The sequence below is a fragment of the Arvicola amphibius genome, chromosome 15 (assembly GCF_903992535.2).
Source record: "Arvicola amphibius chromosome 15, mArvAmp1.2, whole genome shotgun sequence".
Taxonomy (NCBI): domain Eukaryota; kingdom Metazoa; phylum Chordata; class Mammalia; order Rodentia; family Cricetidae; genus Arvicola; species Arvicola amphibius.
The window spans coordinates 54577086-54597215 of record NC_052061.1 but is presented as its reverse complement, the minus strand read 5'-3'; the positions used below and the strand labels follow the sequence as shown (position 1 = coordinate 54597215).

Genomic DNA, 20130 nt, shown 5'->3' with positions numbered 1-20130 from the left:
CATTTCTAGTAGTGTTGTTTATATTCTTGCCTATTAAACAGAATTCAATCTCCAAAACCTTTCCAAGTTAGCCTTGGTGATGCACACTTGTAATCCTTGCACATCAGAGTCTGAGGAAGGACTAAATCTGGTCATTTTGGGATGCACAAAGGTCAAGGTAAAAAAAAAACTTGCTTTCTTAAAAAACTCTTTAAGTGGGAAGTAGCCTTAAACTCAGTGGCACAGGAGACAGCTTCCTGAATAGAATACCAGAGGCACAGACATTGAGATCGACAATTATTAATGGGACCTCCTGGAACTGTAAAGCTGGAAGGCAAAGGACACTATCAAGAAGACAAAATGAACCGGGCGGTGGTGGCGCACGCCTTTAATCCCAGCACTTGGGAGGCAGAGGCAGGTGGATCTCTGTGAGTTCGAGGCCAGCCTGGTCTACAAGAGCTAGCTCCAGGCCAGGCTCTAAAAAAGCTGCAGAGAAACCCTGTCTCGAAAAACCAAAAAAAGAAAAAAGAAAAAAAAAAAAAAAAAAAAAAAGAAGACAAAATGGGCCGGGCGGTGGTGGCGCACGCCTTTAATCCCAGCACTCGGGAGGCAGAGGCAGGCAGATCTCTGTGAGTTCGAGACCAGCCTGGTCTACAAGAGCTATCTCCAGGGAAACCCTGTCTCAAAAAACCAAAAAAAAAAAAAAAAAAAAAAAAAAGAAGAAGAAGAAGAAGACGACAAAATGGCAGCCTAAAGAATAGTAAAAGATCTTCACCAAGCCCACATCTGACAGAAGACTGATTTCCAAAATATATAAAGAACTCCAGAAACTAGACATCAAAATACCAAATAATTTAAAACTGGGGTACTGATCAGAAAATTCTCAACAGAAGAATCTCAAATGACCAAGGTAGGTATACTTAAAGCAATGTTCAACAGCCTTAGGCAACAGTTAGCTGCAAATCAAAATGGCTCTGAGATACTATCTTACAACTATCAGAATGGCTAAGATCAAAACCACTAATGACAACTTACGTTGAAGAGGGAGTGGAGTAAGGAGAATATCCCTCCACTGCTGATGGGAGTGTAAACTTGTACAGTCACTTTGGAAATCTATATGGCAGTACCTCGGAAAACTGGAAATCAATCTACCTCAAGATACTTAATCATACAAGAACACTTGCTCAGCTATGTTCATAGCAGCACTAGTAGTAATAGCCAGAACCTGGAAACAACCTAGATGCCCCTCAATCAAAGAATAAAGAAAATGTACATTTACACAATGGAATACTACTCAGTTAAAAAAAAAATTGACATCATGAAATTTGCAGCCAAATGAATGAAACTAGAAAAAAAATTATCCTCAGTGAGGTAATCTAGACCCAGAAAGACAAACATAATATTTACCCACTCACAAGCTACAATCAACAGCCCCAGAGAGACCAGGTAAAAAGAAGTACTCAAAGAGGGTCGCACTGAATCCTCCTGGGAAAGGAAACTAGAAGAGATCTCCTGGGTAATCTGGTGGTGGTGATGGTGGGAGGATGGGAGCATGAGGGATTAAGTGGGGGGTTGGGGGTTGGGATGGAGGGGGAAAGTATGAAAGATGTCTTGATGCGGGATGCATTTTAGGGTCAGGAAAAACTTGGTGCCAGGGAAACTCCTAGGAAGCCACAAGGATGATTCCAACTAAGCCTCCTGGCAATAGAGGAGAGGGTGCCTGAACTGGCCATGCCCTGTAATCAGATTGATGACGACCCTAATTGTCATCAGAGCGTTGATGGAAGCAGATGCAGAGACCCACAGTCAAGCACTGGGCTGACTTCTGGGAATCCTGTTGAAGAGAGGGAGGAAAGATTTTAAGACAGGGAGGGTCAAGGTCATCACAAAGCAACCCACAGAAACAACTAATCTGGATTCATAGGAAGTCATAAACTCTGGATCTACACTAGAGAGCCAGCACGGGACCAACCTAGGCCCTATACATATGTCTGACAGTTGTGTAGCTTGGACTATTTGTGGAACTTCTAGCAGAGGAGTCAGGGCCTGTCCCTAACACTTGTGCTGGTTTTTGGGAACCCATCCCTCATACTGGGTTGCATCACCCAGCCTCGAAACAAAGGGAAGAGCTTAATCCTACCTCAACTTGATATGCCATGCTTTGCTGACACCCATGGAGGCCTGCCCCTTCCTGAAGGGAAACAAGAGGAGTAGATGGAAGAAGGGGGCAGAGAGGAGGCAGGTGGGGATGGAAGAGTGTGGGGAAGGAACATGAGAGAAGGGAGGGGAAACTAGAGTTAGGATGTAAAATAAATGAAAAATTTAGTTAATAAAACAAAAAAAGTTGAAATCTTTGAGATAATAATTACATCATATATGCCTTCCTTTCCCCCTCCAAAAATGCCCATATACCTCTCCTTCTTCTCTTGCACATTCACAGCACCCTTTCTCAATTGTTTTTCTTAGCGCATGTGTGCGCGCACACACAAACATACCCCTAAATATATAATTTAGGCATGATAATCCTAAGGGTCAACAGTGGCACCCAGACCTTGGCAGTAATCAACAGCTCTCTAATTGGATTTACGATTGAATCAACAAGAGGGAGACCATGACTGGTACGGGAAATCTAGCCAACTACTCTGAATTAGTGAAGTCATAGATCTTAAAGAGAACTTACAACCATCACTTTACTAAAGCAGTTCAACCTCTAACTATATTCCAAATATTTGTTCTTATATCCACAGATAAGAGCAGTCCTTATCTCTCATTAAGCAGAGACCATTACATAAAACCACAACCAATCAAACTGCAGAGTAGGGGAGAACAATACTGAAGGATACATCTACAGAACATTGCAACACCTAATACTCAGGGAATATTGCTGAAGATGGGAGTGGAAAGAGTGTAAGAGCCACAGTATCAGAGTTTGCTGTGAGGCAGTGTTTTCTAGTAATGTCAGAAGCTACACCCATCATCTCACCAACCTGACTACCTAAACAAGAGCTGAACAAGGAAAACAAGAGACATGTGCAAAGGAGAAAGACCTCATGGCCTGAACCCTACATAAAGAAATACAGGATACTAACAACTGCTAAGAGCAGAAGATATAGTCTTCTCCAGGAAGAACACACCAGTCGGTTGACCAAATGCTCAGCACTGAAAGCAAACTTACTTTTAGGAACATATCCTAAGGAAAGGCCATCAAAACAATGGAAACAAGATATTATATTACTATTTACCAAAGGTCTTTTTTGTTTAAAGCACTTACCAAAAATTTAAATCAAATGACTCAAGTCTAGTATGATCAATACTGTCACGATTTCAAGTATGGGTACTGTGGATACAGCTCAGTCCATAGTGTGTCTGCCTAGTATGTACAAAGGCCTGAGCTTCATCAGCAGAACTGCAAAATCCAGCTGTGGTGGTACAAATCTGTGATTCTAGCACTTGGGAGGCAGAAGCAAGAATAAAAGAAGTTCAATGTAACCGTCAACTATACAACACAATTAATGACTTGCCTGGACTTCAAGAGACCCTGTCTAAATAAAATAAAATCACAAAATAAACTAATTATATAACTGATACATCTTGCTATTCACAATATTTAATAATAATGTTTTATATAATCACTCAGATGTAGGTGGAAGCTTCCTGTTTTGGAGTTACTCGGTGACAAATACCAGGCAGCCACTTTCCAAATTACCATGCAGTTGCTTAATATTACTTATAAATGCTCAACCAAGAGCTCAGGCTTATTAACCAGCTAAGTTAACCCATATTCCTGACTTACATGGCAGTACAACAGTGTGCCCATCTTGCCCTCTCCAAGTCTGTCTGGTAACCTCTGACTCTGCCCTTCTTCCCCTCATCCTTAGTTTGGTTGCCCCATCTATACTCGCTGCCTGGCTATTGGCCAATCGGCATTTTGTTAAACCAATTCAAGTGACAAATCTTTACAGTGTACAAGTGGTTTATCTTTCTTTAGTAATACGAAAAAAAGGGAAGTATACAGTCATAGTATTGTCCCATTTATATCCACATGTATAAATGTGAAAACTGTTATACATTTGAGGGGAAAAAAACAATCAGTGAATAAATAAATTTGCTCTGATACAAACATACTTCAAGCTATACATTGTATATAATCATATGGAGATATCCCATTAGGATATTCATAGTCAACTAAGATACTACTTTAAAATATCAAAAACAAGCACTACTCTGTAAGACAGAAATATAAATAATCCCTTTCTACATTCTTTTCTCAATTTTCCATTCAATATGCAGCTCCATAAGGTGGTAAGCAATATTTTAAAAAATGAATGACTTTGGAAATTGCTGTCATTTATTTTGGTATTTATGGTACATGGTACAGTGATCCAGCTTCTTGATCAATCTTATTCTTACAAATTTGCCAAAGATTCAAAGTTTCAAAGTATAGCAGTTCTAGCAAAATTCCACTTCTGAGTATATACCCCAAAGAATCTAAAGCAAGGGCTCAAACAGATGTATCTACGTATCTTGTTTATGGCAACACTATCTGAATAGCTGAATGATAGAAGCAATCTGGATGTCCATGACAAGCTAATGATTAACCAAATGTGGCACAGACAATGAGATATATCAGCCTTGAAAGGGGAAGTTATCCTGACCACACTACAAATGGATGAATCCAGACCACTTTAAACCTGAGCCTGTTACAAGAGGACAAATACTTCATGTCCCACTTACTTGAAGAAGACATAGTAATAAAACTCAAAGAGGGGCTGGGGAATGGAGGAATGAAGAGCCATTGCTTCATAACTGAACAAGAATGAAAGTTTGGGTGAATGAAACACTCTAGCCATGGCTGGTGTAATTGGCAAAAAACACACTGAACTGTAATACGTAAGTGGTCATTTTTATAGTATGTTTTACCACAAAATGTAAACAAGTAACAAATAAAAAATGTTCACATATACAAAGAAGTATAGTAGAGAAGCCTAGGGAGACTGTTCAGTCACTAAAGTACAACCATGAAGACCTTGGGAGGAGGAGCAAAACAGGCATGGTGGTTTGTAATCCTAGCACTGGGCAAGAGGAGACAGACATATCTGGTGCTCACTGCCTTGTCAACTTTGTTGGTGAGCTCTAGGCCAGTGAGAGACATCTGAGAAACATCGGAAATTTCCCTTTAGACCACAAATGGCATCCATACACAAAGGGGAGGGTGGGGCAGTGGGAGATCAAGAAAAGTCCCCAATAATAACCAGATCCTATCAGTCAGTTGTAGGATTGATTCGAATCATGAAGATGACTGACAGAGCTGACAGAGTAGAAGGCGGCTGGAGAACTGCTCTACCACTGATTTGCACCCCCTGAATTAATTCACATACTGTGAGAAGTCACAAGTCCCAACTGTCTGTGTAGGAAAACACTAGTTGATCCTTCTGGAACACAAGAACCTGGATCTTCTAGGAGGTCAAGCCAGGTTTACCTCCTATCTGCTTGGAAGACAGACAGATCCTCAGTCTGGCCAGGGGTCCAAGTCCACAGAACAAGGGAGCACTAACAAGGAACATAGTCTATTGATATGATATGTGACTCCTGCCATACTACTGACAAAATGCATGGCCTAAAGTCAATCCAGAAGAAACATCAGACAAATCCAAACTGAAAGCTAAAGCAAGTCTGTGTTTCTTTAAGTATTCCTTTCAGTTTGGATTTGTCTGATGTTTCTTCTGGATTGACTTTAGGCCATGCATTTTGTCAAGAAACACAAGTGAGTGAGCTCAGTACCTCCACTCATTTGATCCTTTATTCCAGAGAAGCCACCCATTGAATGGTCTGAGTCAACTCCTTACTCTCTATTGGAAACAAGACTCCTTAGTCTTTTAGTAGTTCTAAAGGCAAGGATTTATGGGTGGCAAATTTCATATATATACATACATACATACACATACATATATATACATACACAAAGAAAAGGAACTGTTTTATAAAGAATTTCTGAGAAACAAATCTGTGACATAGGGAAAGGCTAATGGAGAAGATAATTACATACACACACACAGAGACACACAAAGAAAGGGAACTATTTTATAAAGAATTTGAGAAACAAATCTGTGACATTAGGGAAAGACTAATGAAGGAAATAATCACCTCACCCAACTCCTAATTCCAGTTCCTTGTGAAACTCAGTATATTTTGCCCTTGAACTTCATAGAAAGCCCTCATATACAGTAAGATGTCTCTTCCCAATTCCTCAGCCCAAGTACTCCAGCCAGTTTTTAGTAATCGGTCTTTAAGACAAAGTAGCCCAAGCTAGCCTCAAATCTACCCAGTAGATGATGATCTTGAATTCCTCTAAACCTCCTGCCTCTACCCCATGGGAGTTGGAATTACAGGCTTGTACCATGACATCACTACACTATATGGGTTGGAAACTAAAACCCAGTAAATGCTGGGCAAGGCACTCTGCCAAATGAATTACCCAAGTCAATTTCAACAGACTTCTGATAAATATAACTGACAGAATTTTAATTAATGTTTGTCACAGGCAGTCTCCAAGGTTGACAACAATATATCTTCTGGTGTTCAGACTCTTATATGGTATCATTTCCCGAGTGTGGTGGACTTTGGTCACGTGTGAACAAATATTAGTTCATCCAACTAATATTATGATTTCCATCTTGCGGACCTCTCTTGCTTTTCCTGAGATAACCTTGATAACTATAGCTGCTATGGGTGCCGATCTCCCAGCCACAGAAGCTGATGCTGAGCCCACATGACACCATTCTCCAGAGTGACCAGCCAAAACCTGAAGGCAAACTGATTCCACTGAACCACTTCCACTGTGAAAAAGGCAAGGCTTTGTCCCTACTGGAATGAATGCTTTTTCTGGTTATGCACATAACACTTCTGCAAAAACTACTATCCATGGACTTACACAATGTCTTATCCACTGTCAGGATACTCCACACATTGCTTCTGACCAAGGAACTCACTTCATAACTAGAGAAGTGTAGCAATGGGCTCACCATGCTCCCCAACACCTGGAAACAGCTAGTTAGAACAATGGAATGGTATTTTAAAGATAGTCACTGTTAAACTGTTAAACTATCAGACTGGATCACAGAAGCCAATTCAATATATCCTCTTTTAATAAATATGTCCTACAGGGTCCAGTCCTCTAGAACTCTGATGAACATAGGTAGTTGAGAAGCACTTATTAATCTTGTCCCAATGGCGTCTTACGTTTAAAATAAGAATTTAAAATATCCCATAATATCCCATGTTTCCCAGTTCCTAAAATATGCTAGGCATACATTATATCTGCAGCATAAAATGTCGTATTTTCATCTTGTACAACCTTGATTATCTGCATTTGAAAACCACATGAAAGAGCTAAAGAACACACTTCACTTGAGATAGACTAGACAGACCTTTTATTCAAGGAGCTAGGATCATTTGCACTTCAAGTTCACTCAAAACCAATACTCCAGATCATGTTGGAAAATAAAAAGAAGATAAAAAATAAACCAGATGTGCTCTGAAGGGCTCACCCTCAGTCACCCCTGTATGTGCTTGGGATACTTTTATTGTCAGAGTACCTGACAATAACAATTTACAGGAGGAAAACTTGATTCTAGCTCCTGGTTAATGGATGTAGTCGATTATGTCAGAGCTATAGCAGTGAGAATCTAAAGCTACTGGTTACAGGCACTGACAGGAAACCAAAAAGTAGGGAAAGATGCAGTACCACCAAATAAAATAGACACCTCAAAGCCTGCCCCTAGTGATCTACTTCTGCCAGCTAAACCTATCAAGGCAGAAATGCATTTACTAAAATTAATTTCAGAAGTAGAATACTAAAAAGTATATAGTCAATATCATGTCCTTCTCTAGTGGACATAAAAGCTTTAAACACCATGTTCCAAACCATGCCAGTAAAGGGAAGCAATCAATGCTTTGATGGTCAACATTCCAGTCCAAAGTGAAGAGCGGTTACAGGTAGAGCACATCTTAGTGGGGAAGTCAGGGATGGGAGTAACCAAGAATAAGGCTGCATCACGCCACCTACAAACCTGAACAAACCAAAGACAGCTGCTGTCTCCCAAGCTCATTCATCTACAGAATCTTCTCATTTTCAGACTCAGCCAATAGAGCACAAGACTCTTAATCTCAGGATCCAAATGTAGCATAATTAATTTAAAACCCAGAGACAGATATTGGGGTTCTCAACTTAGACCTCTGAAGCTGAAAAATGGCACATGCCTATAACCTTAGCACTTGGGCTACTGAGGGAGAAGAACTCAAGAGTCCCAGATGAGCTCAGACTACATACTGAGTTCTAACCTAGCCAAAATAACAAGAGTAAAACTCTTGCCTAAAAAAACAGATAAATTAAAATCTATTACAAAATAAGATAATGATTTTCATAAATCAGAAAATCAGATAAAACAGCAGTAATGAATTAAAATTCATAAGTTTACAATCTTGAAATCCTGTAACTTAAGGAAAAGATACTAAATCTGGAGGGAAATCTTTCCTTGGGAGGCAAAAAAAAAAAAGTAGATTTCTTACTCTACCCAGTAACCATAAACTAATTCTGCAATTAATGTTAAATTTCTCAAGGGTTAAGGGTTTGGTTCAATGGTAAAGCACTTGGCTGGTATACACAATGCCCTGGTTTCCATCCCCAGGATAACAATGACATTTTTTTTTTTTTAATTAAGGCCAGGGAAAGCGGCCATTGACTATTATTTTAGCACTCAGGAAGAGAAGGCCATACTGTCAAAAAGGGAAAGTCAGTCCCGTGCTTATGAATTGGTAGTATTAATACTGTGAAAAAGGCCACCTGAACAAAAGTTGTTTACAGATTCGATGCAATCCCCATAAAAGTTTCAATGCAATTCTTTATGGAAATGAAACAAAAGTTTTAAATTTTATAAAGAAATAAAAAAATACCAAAACAGTCAAAATAATTCTGAACAATAAAAACATTGTTGAATTAAATGCTTCATTTTAAGAGTTATAGTAATAAAAACAAAGATACACTGATCAATGAAGTGGTATGGAAGACCCAGATTTAAGTCTACATACCTATGGTGACCAGATTTTTTACAAAAAGGCCAAAAATACACTGGAGAAAATAGTTTCTTCAACAAATGGTACTGGTCAAACTAGATGGCTACGTGTAGAAAAATTAAACTAGATTCTTTTCTTTCAACCTACACAAAATTCAGCTGCAAATGGATAAGGAACCTCAACATAAGACCTGATTCCCTAAAGCCAAGAGAAGAGAAAGGACAAAATACACTTCAACTTATAACAACAAAAAAGGGCTTTCTGAACAGAACAGGTATTAAGACCAATAATTAACAAATGAGACCGTATAAAACTGAAAGTTTCTGTGCAGTAGTCACAATCAACCAAGTACAGAGAGCCTACAGAGCGAGAAAATCTTCACTCACTATACTTTCTTTCCTTCTTTTTTTTTAAGTTATGTACACTTGTTTTATTCATAATTTGTCATGTTTGGGGATTACCAAAGTAATTCTAATGATGGTTGAATATAACAAAAGAAAAATCTTTTACCTTTTCTTAAAACATCCACTGATCCATCTCATTCAGTACAATAGTCAATGTTAAAAGAACATAAAACAAACATGCACATCATGGCATGGTTTTCACAAACGTCTATTTCATCATTGGTGGGGTAGCACATTTAACAGTTAAATACGTTTAAATAATGTATGGTGACGGCAGCACTGATAACCAGATAGCCATCCAACTAGAAACCAGCCAACAGGAAACTGTCTAAATATTTAAAATACAGCTCTTGTTTAATCATCCTTTGATTTGATCACCTTCTGGAGGGAAGGGGAGGAGCCTGCTGGTCACACGGAAATACATTAAGGCCAAATCTTCTGATCTCCATTCCCAGAGGTTTCTTTCAACTGGATTAAGCCTCCAGTTCCAAGTTTGTGGCCTCCAGCATTAAAGCTCCTCCCATCTACCAGAGCAGACAATGTAAGCTTCACACTAGGCCTCAGAGTCTGAGTATAACCCACTCCAATTAAACTAGAGTTGTTGACCTTTGCAGAAATGGAAGCAGTAGGATCCAACTGGTTATTTAGCTGCAATGTCAAAACAACTCACTACACTTTCAACAAAGGATTAGTATCCAGAATACACAAGAACTCAAAAAAACCTAAACATCAAGAAAGCAAACAATCCAATTTAAAACTGGAGCACAGTTGGGCATGGTGACAAAAGCCTCTCGTCCCAGCATTTGGGTGTAGAGTTATAAAGATGTCTGTGTACTCCAAGTCAGTCAGGGATACATAATGAGACCCTGGAACCAAACTTGGAGTGAAACGGTATTTCATAAAAGGTGAAATACAAATGGCTAACAAATATTTTTGCTTTAATGTTCACCATCCTTAGCCAACAGGGAAATGCAAATCAAAACTATATTGAGATTTCATCTTACTCCAGTCAGAATGGTCAAGATAGAAGACAATTGGCAGCAGACACTGGTGAGAATTCAGGGAAAGGGGAAGTTATTTAGCGAGGATGCAAACTGCTGCAGTCACTATGGAAATTGGTGTGTAAGTTCCTCAAAAAGCTAGAAATACACATAACCTTATTATGGTTCAGCTACATCTTTCATTGGAATATTCCCAAAGGACTCTTTATCCTACTATATAAATACTTGCTTATCCATGTTCATTGCTGCTCTAATCAGAGTAGCCAGGGTACACAGACAGCCTAAGATGTCCACTAACTGATGAATGAAAAATAAAAATGTAGTACATCTGCACAACGGATATTGTTTATATTTTAAGGAAATGAAATTATGAAATTTGCAGGTATATGTAGAGAACTAGAAACAATCATTGTGAGTACAGGTAACCCAGATCCAGAAAGACAATCACTGAATGTTTTCTCTCACATGGATGTTAGCTCTGAATCTTAAATATGTATGCTTCATTTGGAATAGTTAGGGAACTAGTAAGAGGCTACGGGGAATGAGGAACTCTTTCAAAGAAGGGAATATAGAACGTAATGATATCAAGGGAAAGGGGGAATAATGAAATAGGGAACAGTGGGGTAGAGGATGAAATGGCAGGGAACATGGAAACCTACTACTGTAGAAATATCCTAAAAATATATGTATATAGAGTTTAAATGGAGTCACCCTATAACAGGGACAGCAATACCAACTAGATACTTCATGTTGACAAATAAAAACTCAAGTACCAGGAAAAGTACTTGGACTGTTGGCCAGTGCCATCCCACAGACTCCCAAGCACTACAGGCTATTGCCCTTGCTCTTAGTTACCCTCCAAAATTTGACTAAAAGACACCAAGATGGAGCTGACCTTGTAGTTTTGCCCCAACCGGCTAGCTTTTAGATTGCTGCAATGTAGCAAGCCCATTACTGGAGGAAAAAGCGATCTCTGATCTTACCCAGCTGTTTATTCTGAACTACAATAATGACTGGATTAGTAAAATGTCTACTGGTGCAATAGTTGTACAAATGTTATGGGAGTTCCTGATTAAATTTAAGGTTCATCCTGCAAATTGAAACCCATACCTGGCATCATTTTCAGAAATAACCTGGAGAGAGGTCATAGGCCATGGGAAAGAATCTTCTACTGTTATTCTGCTAAATGGACAAGTGTTAAATCATCTCCTTAGTAATTATTGTTATGCCAATAGATTAGTGTATCTCAACTCCCATCAGATAAGCTTCATTTTACAGTAAGTGGTGATTAACAGAGACCCACAACAGGTCAATGTACAATGTATAAGCCTGTCAGGCTCTGCCTAAATGGGACATCAGATCACACTCTCTCCTTCCAAGACTCATGCATCTTTGCCAAAGAGGGGGCAGAAAGACTGAAGTACAAGCCAGAGGTGGCAGATGACTGGACAATGTTTTCTAGATACAACAGGGAAACAGCACATTTGAGTAATATGAATTCCCACTGTCTGTGACAGCCTGCAGCATAAGACAGGTTTAAGCTCATGTCAGACAAACTTCCAGCATGGAGAGTGGAAGGTGGGCACGACCTTCCATCATAGCTGAGAAGCTATTAGCATTTGACAGCTGCTGGGAGGGGAGTCAGTTTTCTTTAAGTATGTAACCCCTTGGAGACTGGTGCTCCAGAGTAAAGAGAGGTGGAAGGAGAAGATGAGGTTAAGTGGATAGAATAGTGGATGTAGGAGGAGGTGGAAGGTGAATATGAGCAAAATGTATTTTTCCCCCCAAGACAGGGTTTCTCTATGTAGCCTCTCTGTAGATCAGACTTGTCTCAAACTCAGATCCACTTACCTCTGCCTCCCAAGTGCTGGGATTAAAAAGCATGTGCCACCATTGCCCTGTCAAAATGCATTTTAAGAAATTCTCAAAGAATTAATAAAAAACATTTTATTTTTTTAAAATGGGGAGGCAGATAGGAATTCAGGACAGCCTGGCTTATACAACAGACAGATCCCTTTCTCAAACAAACAAAACCACAAATAAGTCTGGAGGAGTTCACAATACGTCTTTAACAATTTGTCCCTTTTCATCTGTCAAGAGTAGAAGCACCCATCAACAGTACAACACTTGCTTAAGACATTTCTTCTGCATTCAGCATCAAGACATGTACAAATGTCTGCAAGTGTCCCATGTAGAGCCATGTCCTGATCACCCTTCAGTAATGTCTGTATCAGAAGAGTGTAAAACGGAAGTAACTTGCATTTTACCACCCAGCAAAGACTGCTGCAAGACTCACAAAGCAAACTGGCATGGATATACCTGTAGCTAACAATTATCTTCTGTGTAACCCAGCTGTATTTGCCTGGGTACTAGGAGCCAGCTGTATCTACATATTTACCTAGTCCTGTCAAGTTCCCTCGACAAAACCTAAGGAATCACTTAGATTCCTTAGCCATTCTTTGAAGATCATAATCTCAAAACCACCAAAGTCCTACATAACTATTGTAAAGACAGTGAAATTTGACTATTCTTTTAAAAGCCCACCCCATGCCCTTCACTTTCTATGTGCATCTTTTTCTTAATCCTCATGCTAAAATGTTATTAAAATACCTTTAATAAGACCTCTAACCTGCTTCTTGGCTAGTCCTAAAATTCTTTCACAAATTCCAGTTTAGCTAAGTTGAAGGCACTAGAAGATTTGGTGAGCTCCTCAGCCTGCTACAGGCAAAAGAACGGTGCTGTGACTCTTTCCCTGTCACCCTTGACGTATCCAAAGTAGGTTTTGGTTCTGGGTTTCAAGGTCCTCTGCTTAGGGAAAGTTAGAACAGCTGGTTGTAGCTCTTGGAACACATTTTACATTTAACACAAGAAAAATAAGATAATGGTGTCATGTTCATAATGGCACACTCACAAGCACTTTCAATTTATTAACCACTATTAGCATCATTTTAATCCTTACTGACTTTACTGCCTTTCTGGCTTTAAGCAAAACTTAAATATTTTAAATTGACTTTCTTTTAAATAGTACTTCTTAAAGAAGATATTTTTAAGACTGCTATGTACAACTGTATTTACCTAAAAAAATTTCAAAATTATCAGAGTATAATGTGACTAAAAAGTAACTATTGTTAATTTAGTACATTTTTCAGCTTACAAAGATCTTTCACTTTCATGTAGAAGTCATTTAATTGATCTTCACTATGAAAACGAGTAAGTTTTTGCTTTCCTATAGTTTAACAATTTCAAAACAAACTCGATGCTTCACAATATTGTGAAATACAAATATCTAGGTTTTCTTTTTTGTTTTGTTTTTGTTTTGTTTGTTTTTTCGAGATAAGGTTTCTCTGTAGCTTTGTGGTCTGTCCTGGAACTAGCTCTTGTAGACCAGACTGGCCTTGAATTCACAGAGATCCACCTGCCTCTGCCTCCCAAGTGCTGGGATTAAAGGTGTGCGCCACCACTGCCCATTCATTTTATTTTTATAAAAACCACTTTATTGTAAAGAACTTACTGAAGAAGGAAGGAAGGAAGGAAGGAAGGAAGGAAGGAAGGAAGAAAGGAAGGAAGGAAAGAAGAAGAATGAAAGAAGAAAGGAAGACAGAAAGATATCAGGGAGCTAGCTAGATTAATGCAGCCATTCAAGCAAGTGCTTACCCAGATCCAAAGTCCATATATTTCAAAGAAATTCTAAATAGTTACAATAGCTATTCTGAAGCTGTGGAGCTTTGCTTTACATCTTATATGTATACTATGAATTACATTTTTATATACTTATCCACTACAAGTGTGTGCGTGTGTGTGTGTTTGTATGTGAAGAGGATTCAAGACAGTTAAAACTAGAAAAACAGCTTTATATCCTGCCATGACCCATGTGTTCTTTACCGGCATTCTCCATCCTTCCTCGTCTCCTATATCTTGTCTTATTCACCTTTTATAACCGTTAAGACTATATCCACCCTTACATTTAACTCTGAGCAGTGTTAGGTACAGGATTATGAGTGATAAGTCTTGTTTCTAGACATCAGAATGAGTTCATGAAAAATAACTCTTAGGGAGTGGGCGTGGGTTAAACCAACCACAACTTTCAAAACCACAAATAATCTAACACTAGTAAAAAAGGGCTAGCAAGTTTCTTTAAATGGCAGCAGGAACAAATGCTGGTCATTTCTCTGTTTGTGGTGTGGTAGAAAAATGCATATACCTGCCATTTAGAGAAACTCAGATATTCGGGAAGAGTCATGAACAAACTATAACCTTCAATACTCGTAGTTGCCAAAGTCAGTTTTCAAAATATAAGACAGTGATGGCACACTATAGAACTCTTGAGATAATAATTTAACAATATACAGCTGTCCCTCAGTAACTGCAGGTGCCTGTTCCAGGATCCTCTTAGATACTGGAGTCTGAGTCAAGTCTCCCCTAGAAAACAGCCAAGTGTTTGCACACAGCTGCCGCACATCCTTCTGTACACCCAGATCCTCTCTAGATTACTTACAATACTGAACGTAACTGCTCCTTAAATAGTTATTAGCCTGTGCAGAGAACAAATACAAAACAAGTTTACATGTATTCAGTACACACACAGGTGTTTAAAAGTATTTGTGGTCAGCAGTTAAATATACATATGGAACTCAAAGACACCAAAAACCAACTGTAGCAGAGAAATTGAGATAGTCAGACATAGGTACGTAAAGACTCAAAAGTGTATCTATACACACTTTTCCTTAAATCTGTTGCTATTACGTGACTTGCTACCAAAATAATCCTAGAACAGCAGGTTGCACTGTCAGTCAGCCCAGCTGCATCTTAGAGTTACTTAGAAACCTTTAAATAAACCTATTCATACTAATGAATAGGCCTACATTTCTGCTCTAAATGATACCAATACTGAAGACTTCTGGTTAGATAAATCCTAGATTTATCTGTCGAATCTGGGAGACAGAATACTATTTAAACAACAAATTGGTATACATGTAAACTAGCATGGCCATAGAAAATGGACTAGAGGCCACTACAGCCTCCATTAGAAAGCTTACTAACAGCTTTATGCTCTAAATTACCCTAAGTGTGCAGAGCAAGTTTGTAGTCTTCCAAAGATTTTTCTAAAAAATGCCTAACAAATGAAACTTAGATATCTTTCAAATGAAAGAACACACTGTTCCACCTCATTCTTCAATGGCAAAATTCTTCTGTAAGCCCATGCTGCACCAGCTGTTGATACGAGCTCGTGTCATCTAAGAGGACAGAACTTCAATTGAGAAAATGCCTCCATAAGTCAAGCCTGTTGGCATTTCTTAATTAGTGACTGATATGGGAGGGTGCAGTCCATTGTGGGTGGGTCCACCTCTGGACTGGTGGGCCTGCTTTCTATCAGAAAGGAGGCTAGGCAAGTCATGAGGAGTAAGCCAGGAAGCAGCACCCCTCCATGGCCTCTGACTCCCTCCATGGACTGGATGTGGAAGCCAATGAACCCTTTCCTTCCTCAGCTGCTTTGGGTTTTGGTGTTTCATCAGAGCACTAGCCACCCCAGCTAAGACACTGCCCTAGTGCTAAACAGCTGATTACAACCACTTTACTTCCATTTCCTTACTACAGTCCATAATATTCAACATGGCTCTCTGAAATGTCAGTCTTCCTTTTCTTTTTTCTTTTTATGGGTTCTTTCTGCCCTCATTTAAAACAGAAAACCTCTACCAAATATTGGTTTACACCATATAGAAAAAATATTTCTGCAAACAGAATTCAAGAACATATCAAAAATATCATTTATGATTTTAAAAAAGTTTGTGCAATGCATCACACAAATTGGTTCATAGACAGAAAACACATGATTATCTTAACAGGTGCAGAAAAGGCTGTCAACAAAATACCCTCTATAATTCAAGTTCTGGAGAAACTAGGAATACAAAGAATGTATCAACAGAATAAAAGCCACATATAACAAACCTATACCTAACATTATACTAATGGGAAATTGAAAGCATTTCCAATAAAATAAGGAATAAGACAAAGATGTCCCATCTCCACCCTTATTCAATATTATATCTTTAGTTTTATGTAGGACAATAATGATGAAAGGAAAATAAAAGATATAGAAGCAGGGAAAAAAAGAAGACAGAGTAACCTTATTTACGGATAATATAATCTATACATAAGAGACCCTAAAGACCACCAGAAAACTATTAGAGCTAATAAAGAATGCTTTCAGCAAAGAGACAGGCTACAAAATCAATATACAACAATTAGTAGCTTTCCTAGATACCAATAATGAACATGTTGAGAAAGAAATCAGAAAAATAATCCCATTCACAATTACATCAAAAACAAACCAAAGCCTTGTAATAAAGCTAGCCAAGAAAGTAAAAAACTTCTACAGTGAAAAAAATCAACGATACTATAAGATGGAAAACCATTCCATGCTCATAATATGAACAATATATATTATGAAAATAGCTATGCTATGCAATCTACACAATAGATGAAATTCTCATCAAAATTTTGACACCATTCTTCTTTACAAATGGTGGGGGAAGCGGGGGCTGAAAATTCACAGAGAAACACCAAAGACCAATTAGTAAAGCAATCCTGAGCAAAAGAACAATGCTGGAAGTTATCATACCTGATTTCAAGTTGTACTACAACAGAGACATGGTAATAAAAACATCACTGGCACACACTTTTAATTCAAGCACTCAAGGGTAGAAGCAGCTAGATCAAAAAAAAACTAAACTACCTAATCACAAACCGGCAACAAATGTATGGACCACAGAATGACAGAGCACATCTTTAATCCCAACATTTGGAGCAGAAACAGGTGGATCTCTGTAAGACCAACCAAGTCCAGCCTGATATACACACCAAGTTCCACATTGAGAGATCTTGCCTCATAGATAATTAAGTGAATAAGTGAATATTGAAATTATATAAAATATTTAACATCACTAGCCATTAAACACAAATTAAACAAAACAGTACAGTGAGATTTTTATCTCACTTCATTCAGAATGGTATTTTCAAAACAAAAAATAGCAAATGCTGATGAGAATGAAGACAAAAGGGACACCCTTATACAGTCCTGGTGAGAATGAAAACGAGTCCAGAATGTGTTAAAAAGCTAAAATATACCTCATGACTCAGCTATACCACTCCTTGGTAGTTGTCTAAAAGTTAAAAACAATAACAAGAACGACAAAAACAGAGAAATCCTTGCATATCAATGTTTACGGCACCACTATCCATCAACTGAGAAATGGAAAAAGAAAATGTGGCTTATATACAATGAATTCATTCTGCCATGAAGATGAAATTATGTCCTTCTAAGTAAAATGGGTATAACTGGAGACAATTATATAAAGCAAATTAAGTCAGTATCAGAAGGGCAAATACTGCATGATTTCTCTCCCTTAGGGGTCCCACATTTAATCGATATATAAAATGCTGTATGTGAAATGGTATGAAAGTAGAACAAAGCTGTTTGGGAATAAAGGAGATTGATGGAAAAGGGGAGGTATGAGAAATGTGAGGGCAGTGAAGGATGGAGGGGATAAAATCAAAGTACATTACACACTTGCACGAAAAGGGCCTAACATAAAACTATAGACTTAGTTATTAAAGTCTTCCATGTGTTTTTACTTGTCAATCATGTACAGGACTGGTACCAGCCTTCTACAATGAACTCATCCATTTCTTCACTCCTTCCTTTAAAATACAGTTTTACTGTGGTGTTTAGGTCTAACTTTAAGATTCTTCCACATGTCTTAATATGTGTAAATGTTAGTCATCTAAAGAGAAGATCAAGCTAATGGACACACAGAGCGCTTGAGAGATGACTCTGGTTAAGATTGCTTCTTGGTCACCCAGAAAATCTGAGGTAGGTTCCCAGCACCTAAGTTCACAACCACCTGTAACTCCACATCAAGGAGATACAATATCTTCCTGATTTCAACTGACACACACGAGTAACACACTCACAGACACACACACACACATAAAAAATAAATCTTAAATTAAACTAGAAAAATCATGTAGTAACAAAATTTATTGTAAACTGTGTGAGTATCCTTATGATACTCATTTAATAAAGCTGCCATCCTAACACAAAACAATAGCAAAATTCTTTTCTTTCGCATTTAAATGTAGCTTTTCACATTACAGGGCAAACTCCACTCTTCAACGACGACAAGGATAAATCAATACCAGTTGTTAATTCATTCTCGTAAGAAAGATTTCAGGTGAGTTTAACTAGATAAACGCAGTGAGGATTTTGGTTTTAAAAACAGGTATAATGTTATATTTCCAACTTCTAATCTTTTCAGTTGGGAATCACATAAACTGTATTTTATGCACCAAGCACAAACTATTTAGAGCTTGATGATGAAACACAGTACTCAGAAAGCTACTGCAAAATCAGTTAAGATAAACCATTACTAGGTGTAGTAAAGACTCCTTTAACTTTTTTCAAATATACGTACTTTTTCAAAATATACAATCCAAGTCACCCAGATGAATCTGAAATTCACAGGACTGTAATTCTAGCCCGTGCAAAAACTAGATCACTTAACCCACAGCTGCCTGGTAGTAATTTAAAAAAAAAAAAAAAAAACATTCTGAGGTGAACCTTTTACCTCAGCCCTGCAACCATTTCCATAGGGTATTTATGTGGGGGGGGGGGGTGTATATACATATGTATACATTTGTGTATCTACAGTCACAAGTATACTCCCTTGGGCCTGGATTAGTTTTCGAGGGAATGGGGTAGAATAGAACGCAGGCTAACTCCAGGTAAAACTGTCACCGTTGTGACAATTCCCTTCCTCTCGGAAAGGACAAATACCACCGCCACCCAAAACGTAACGACTCTGGCAACATTCCAAAAGCACCCGGCCTGAGGCCTCCCCTGTCACCTCCTGGCAGGCAGCACACGCACATGCATACAGACGCGCCCCTGTACACGCATGCCACACGCCCGGAGGTTTTTGGCTAGCAAAGTTTCCACGCTCCCTGCAGGCCTATTAGTCCCGGGCAGCGGATCCGCAAGACTCCAAGCCGCGCTCGGGAGGGGAGGGAGAGGCGGCGCCGCTCACCGTCGATGTTTTCCCGATCGCTGATGTGCTGCAGGTTGCAGCCCGTGTCCTCACGGCTGAGGTCCGTGTCGGGCCGGTAGGACTCCAGCCGCGAGTGCGCATTCCTCCTGAGCTTGGGGCTGGACGACACGCAGCACGAGGTTGTGTTCCCCATCGTCGAGCGCCCGGCTGGTAGCCCCGGGGCGCGGGCGCGGTCGCGGGCGCAAAGGCAGGCCGCCCGCGCCCCGCGGAGGACGGAAGCCGCGCCGGCCCCGGGTCAGCAGCGACGGCGGCGGCGGGGCCTCGCCATGGGCGGCGGCGACAAGCGGGCGGCTACCGCTGCGACGGCCTCGGCCCCCGGTTCGCGGCGGAGAAGCCTGAGCCCGCGACTGCGGCCCAGGGCAGAGCTCAGCCCGCCGCTGCCATGGCGGGCGGCGCCGCGCAGGCCGCCTCCCACAGCGCTCTCGTTCGGCGCCCGGCTCGCAAGCCGCGACTCCCGCAAGCGGTTCCGGTTCACGCCGGGGACACGCGAGCACGCGCGGAAGAGCCGAGGAGGGCGGCAGGAGCGGGAGCGCCCCCAGCGGCCAGAGGCGAAAGGCGGCGCGCGAGCCG

General features: G+C 39.8%; 1 protein-coding gene across 1 annotated transcript in view; it reads right to left on the bottom strand.

The window, feature by feature from the left end:
- Positions 1-19817, bottom strand: part of Ccny (cyclin Y) — an 83701-nt gene extending 63884 nt beyond the window's left edge. Inside the window, exon 1 of the mRNA XM_038312685.1 lies at positions 19540-19817. Coding sequence (XP_038168613.1) covers positions 19540-19693 — 154 coding nt within the window. The 5' untranslated portion in view covers positions 19694-19817. The remainder of the gene's footprint in view (positions 1-19539) is intronic.
- Between the last annotated feature and the right edge of the window lie 313 nt (positions 19818-20130).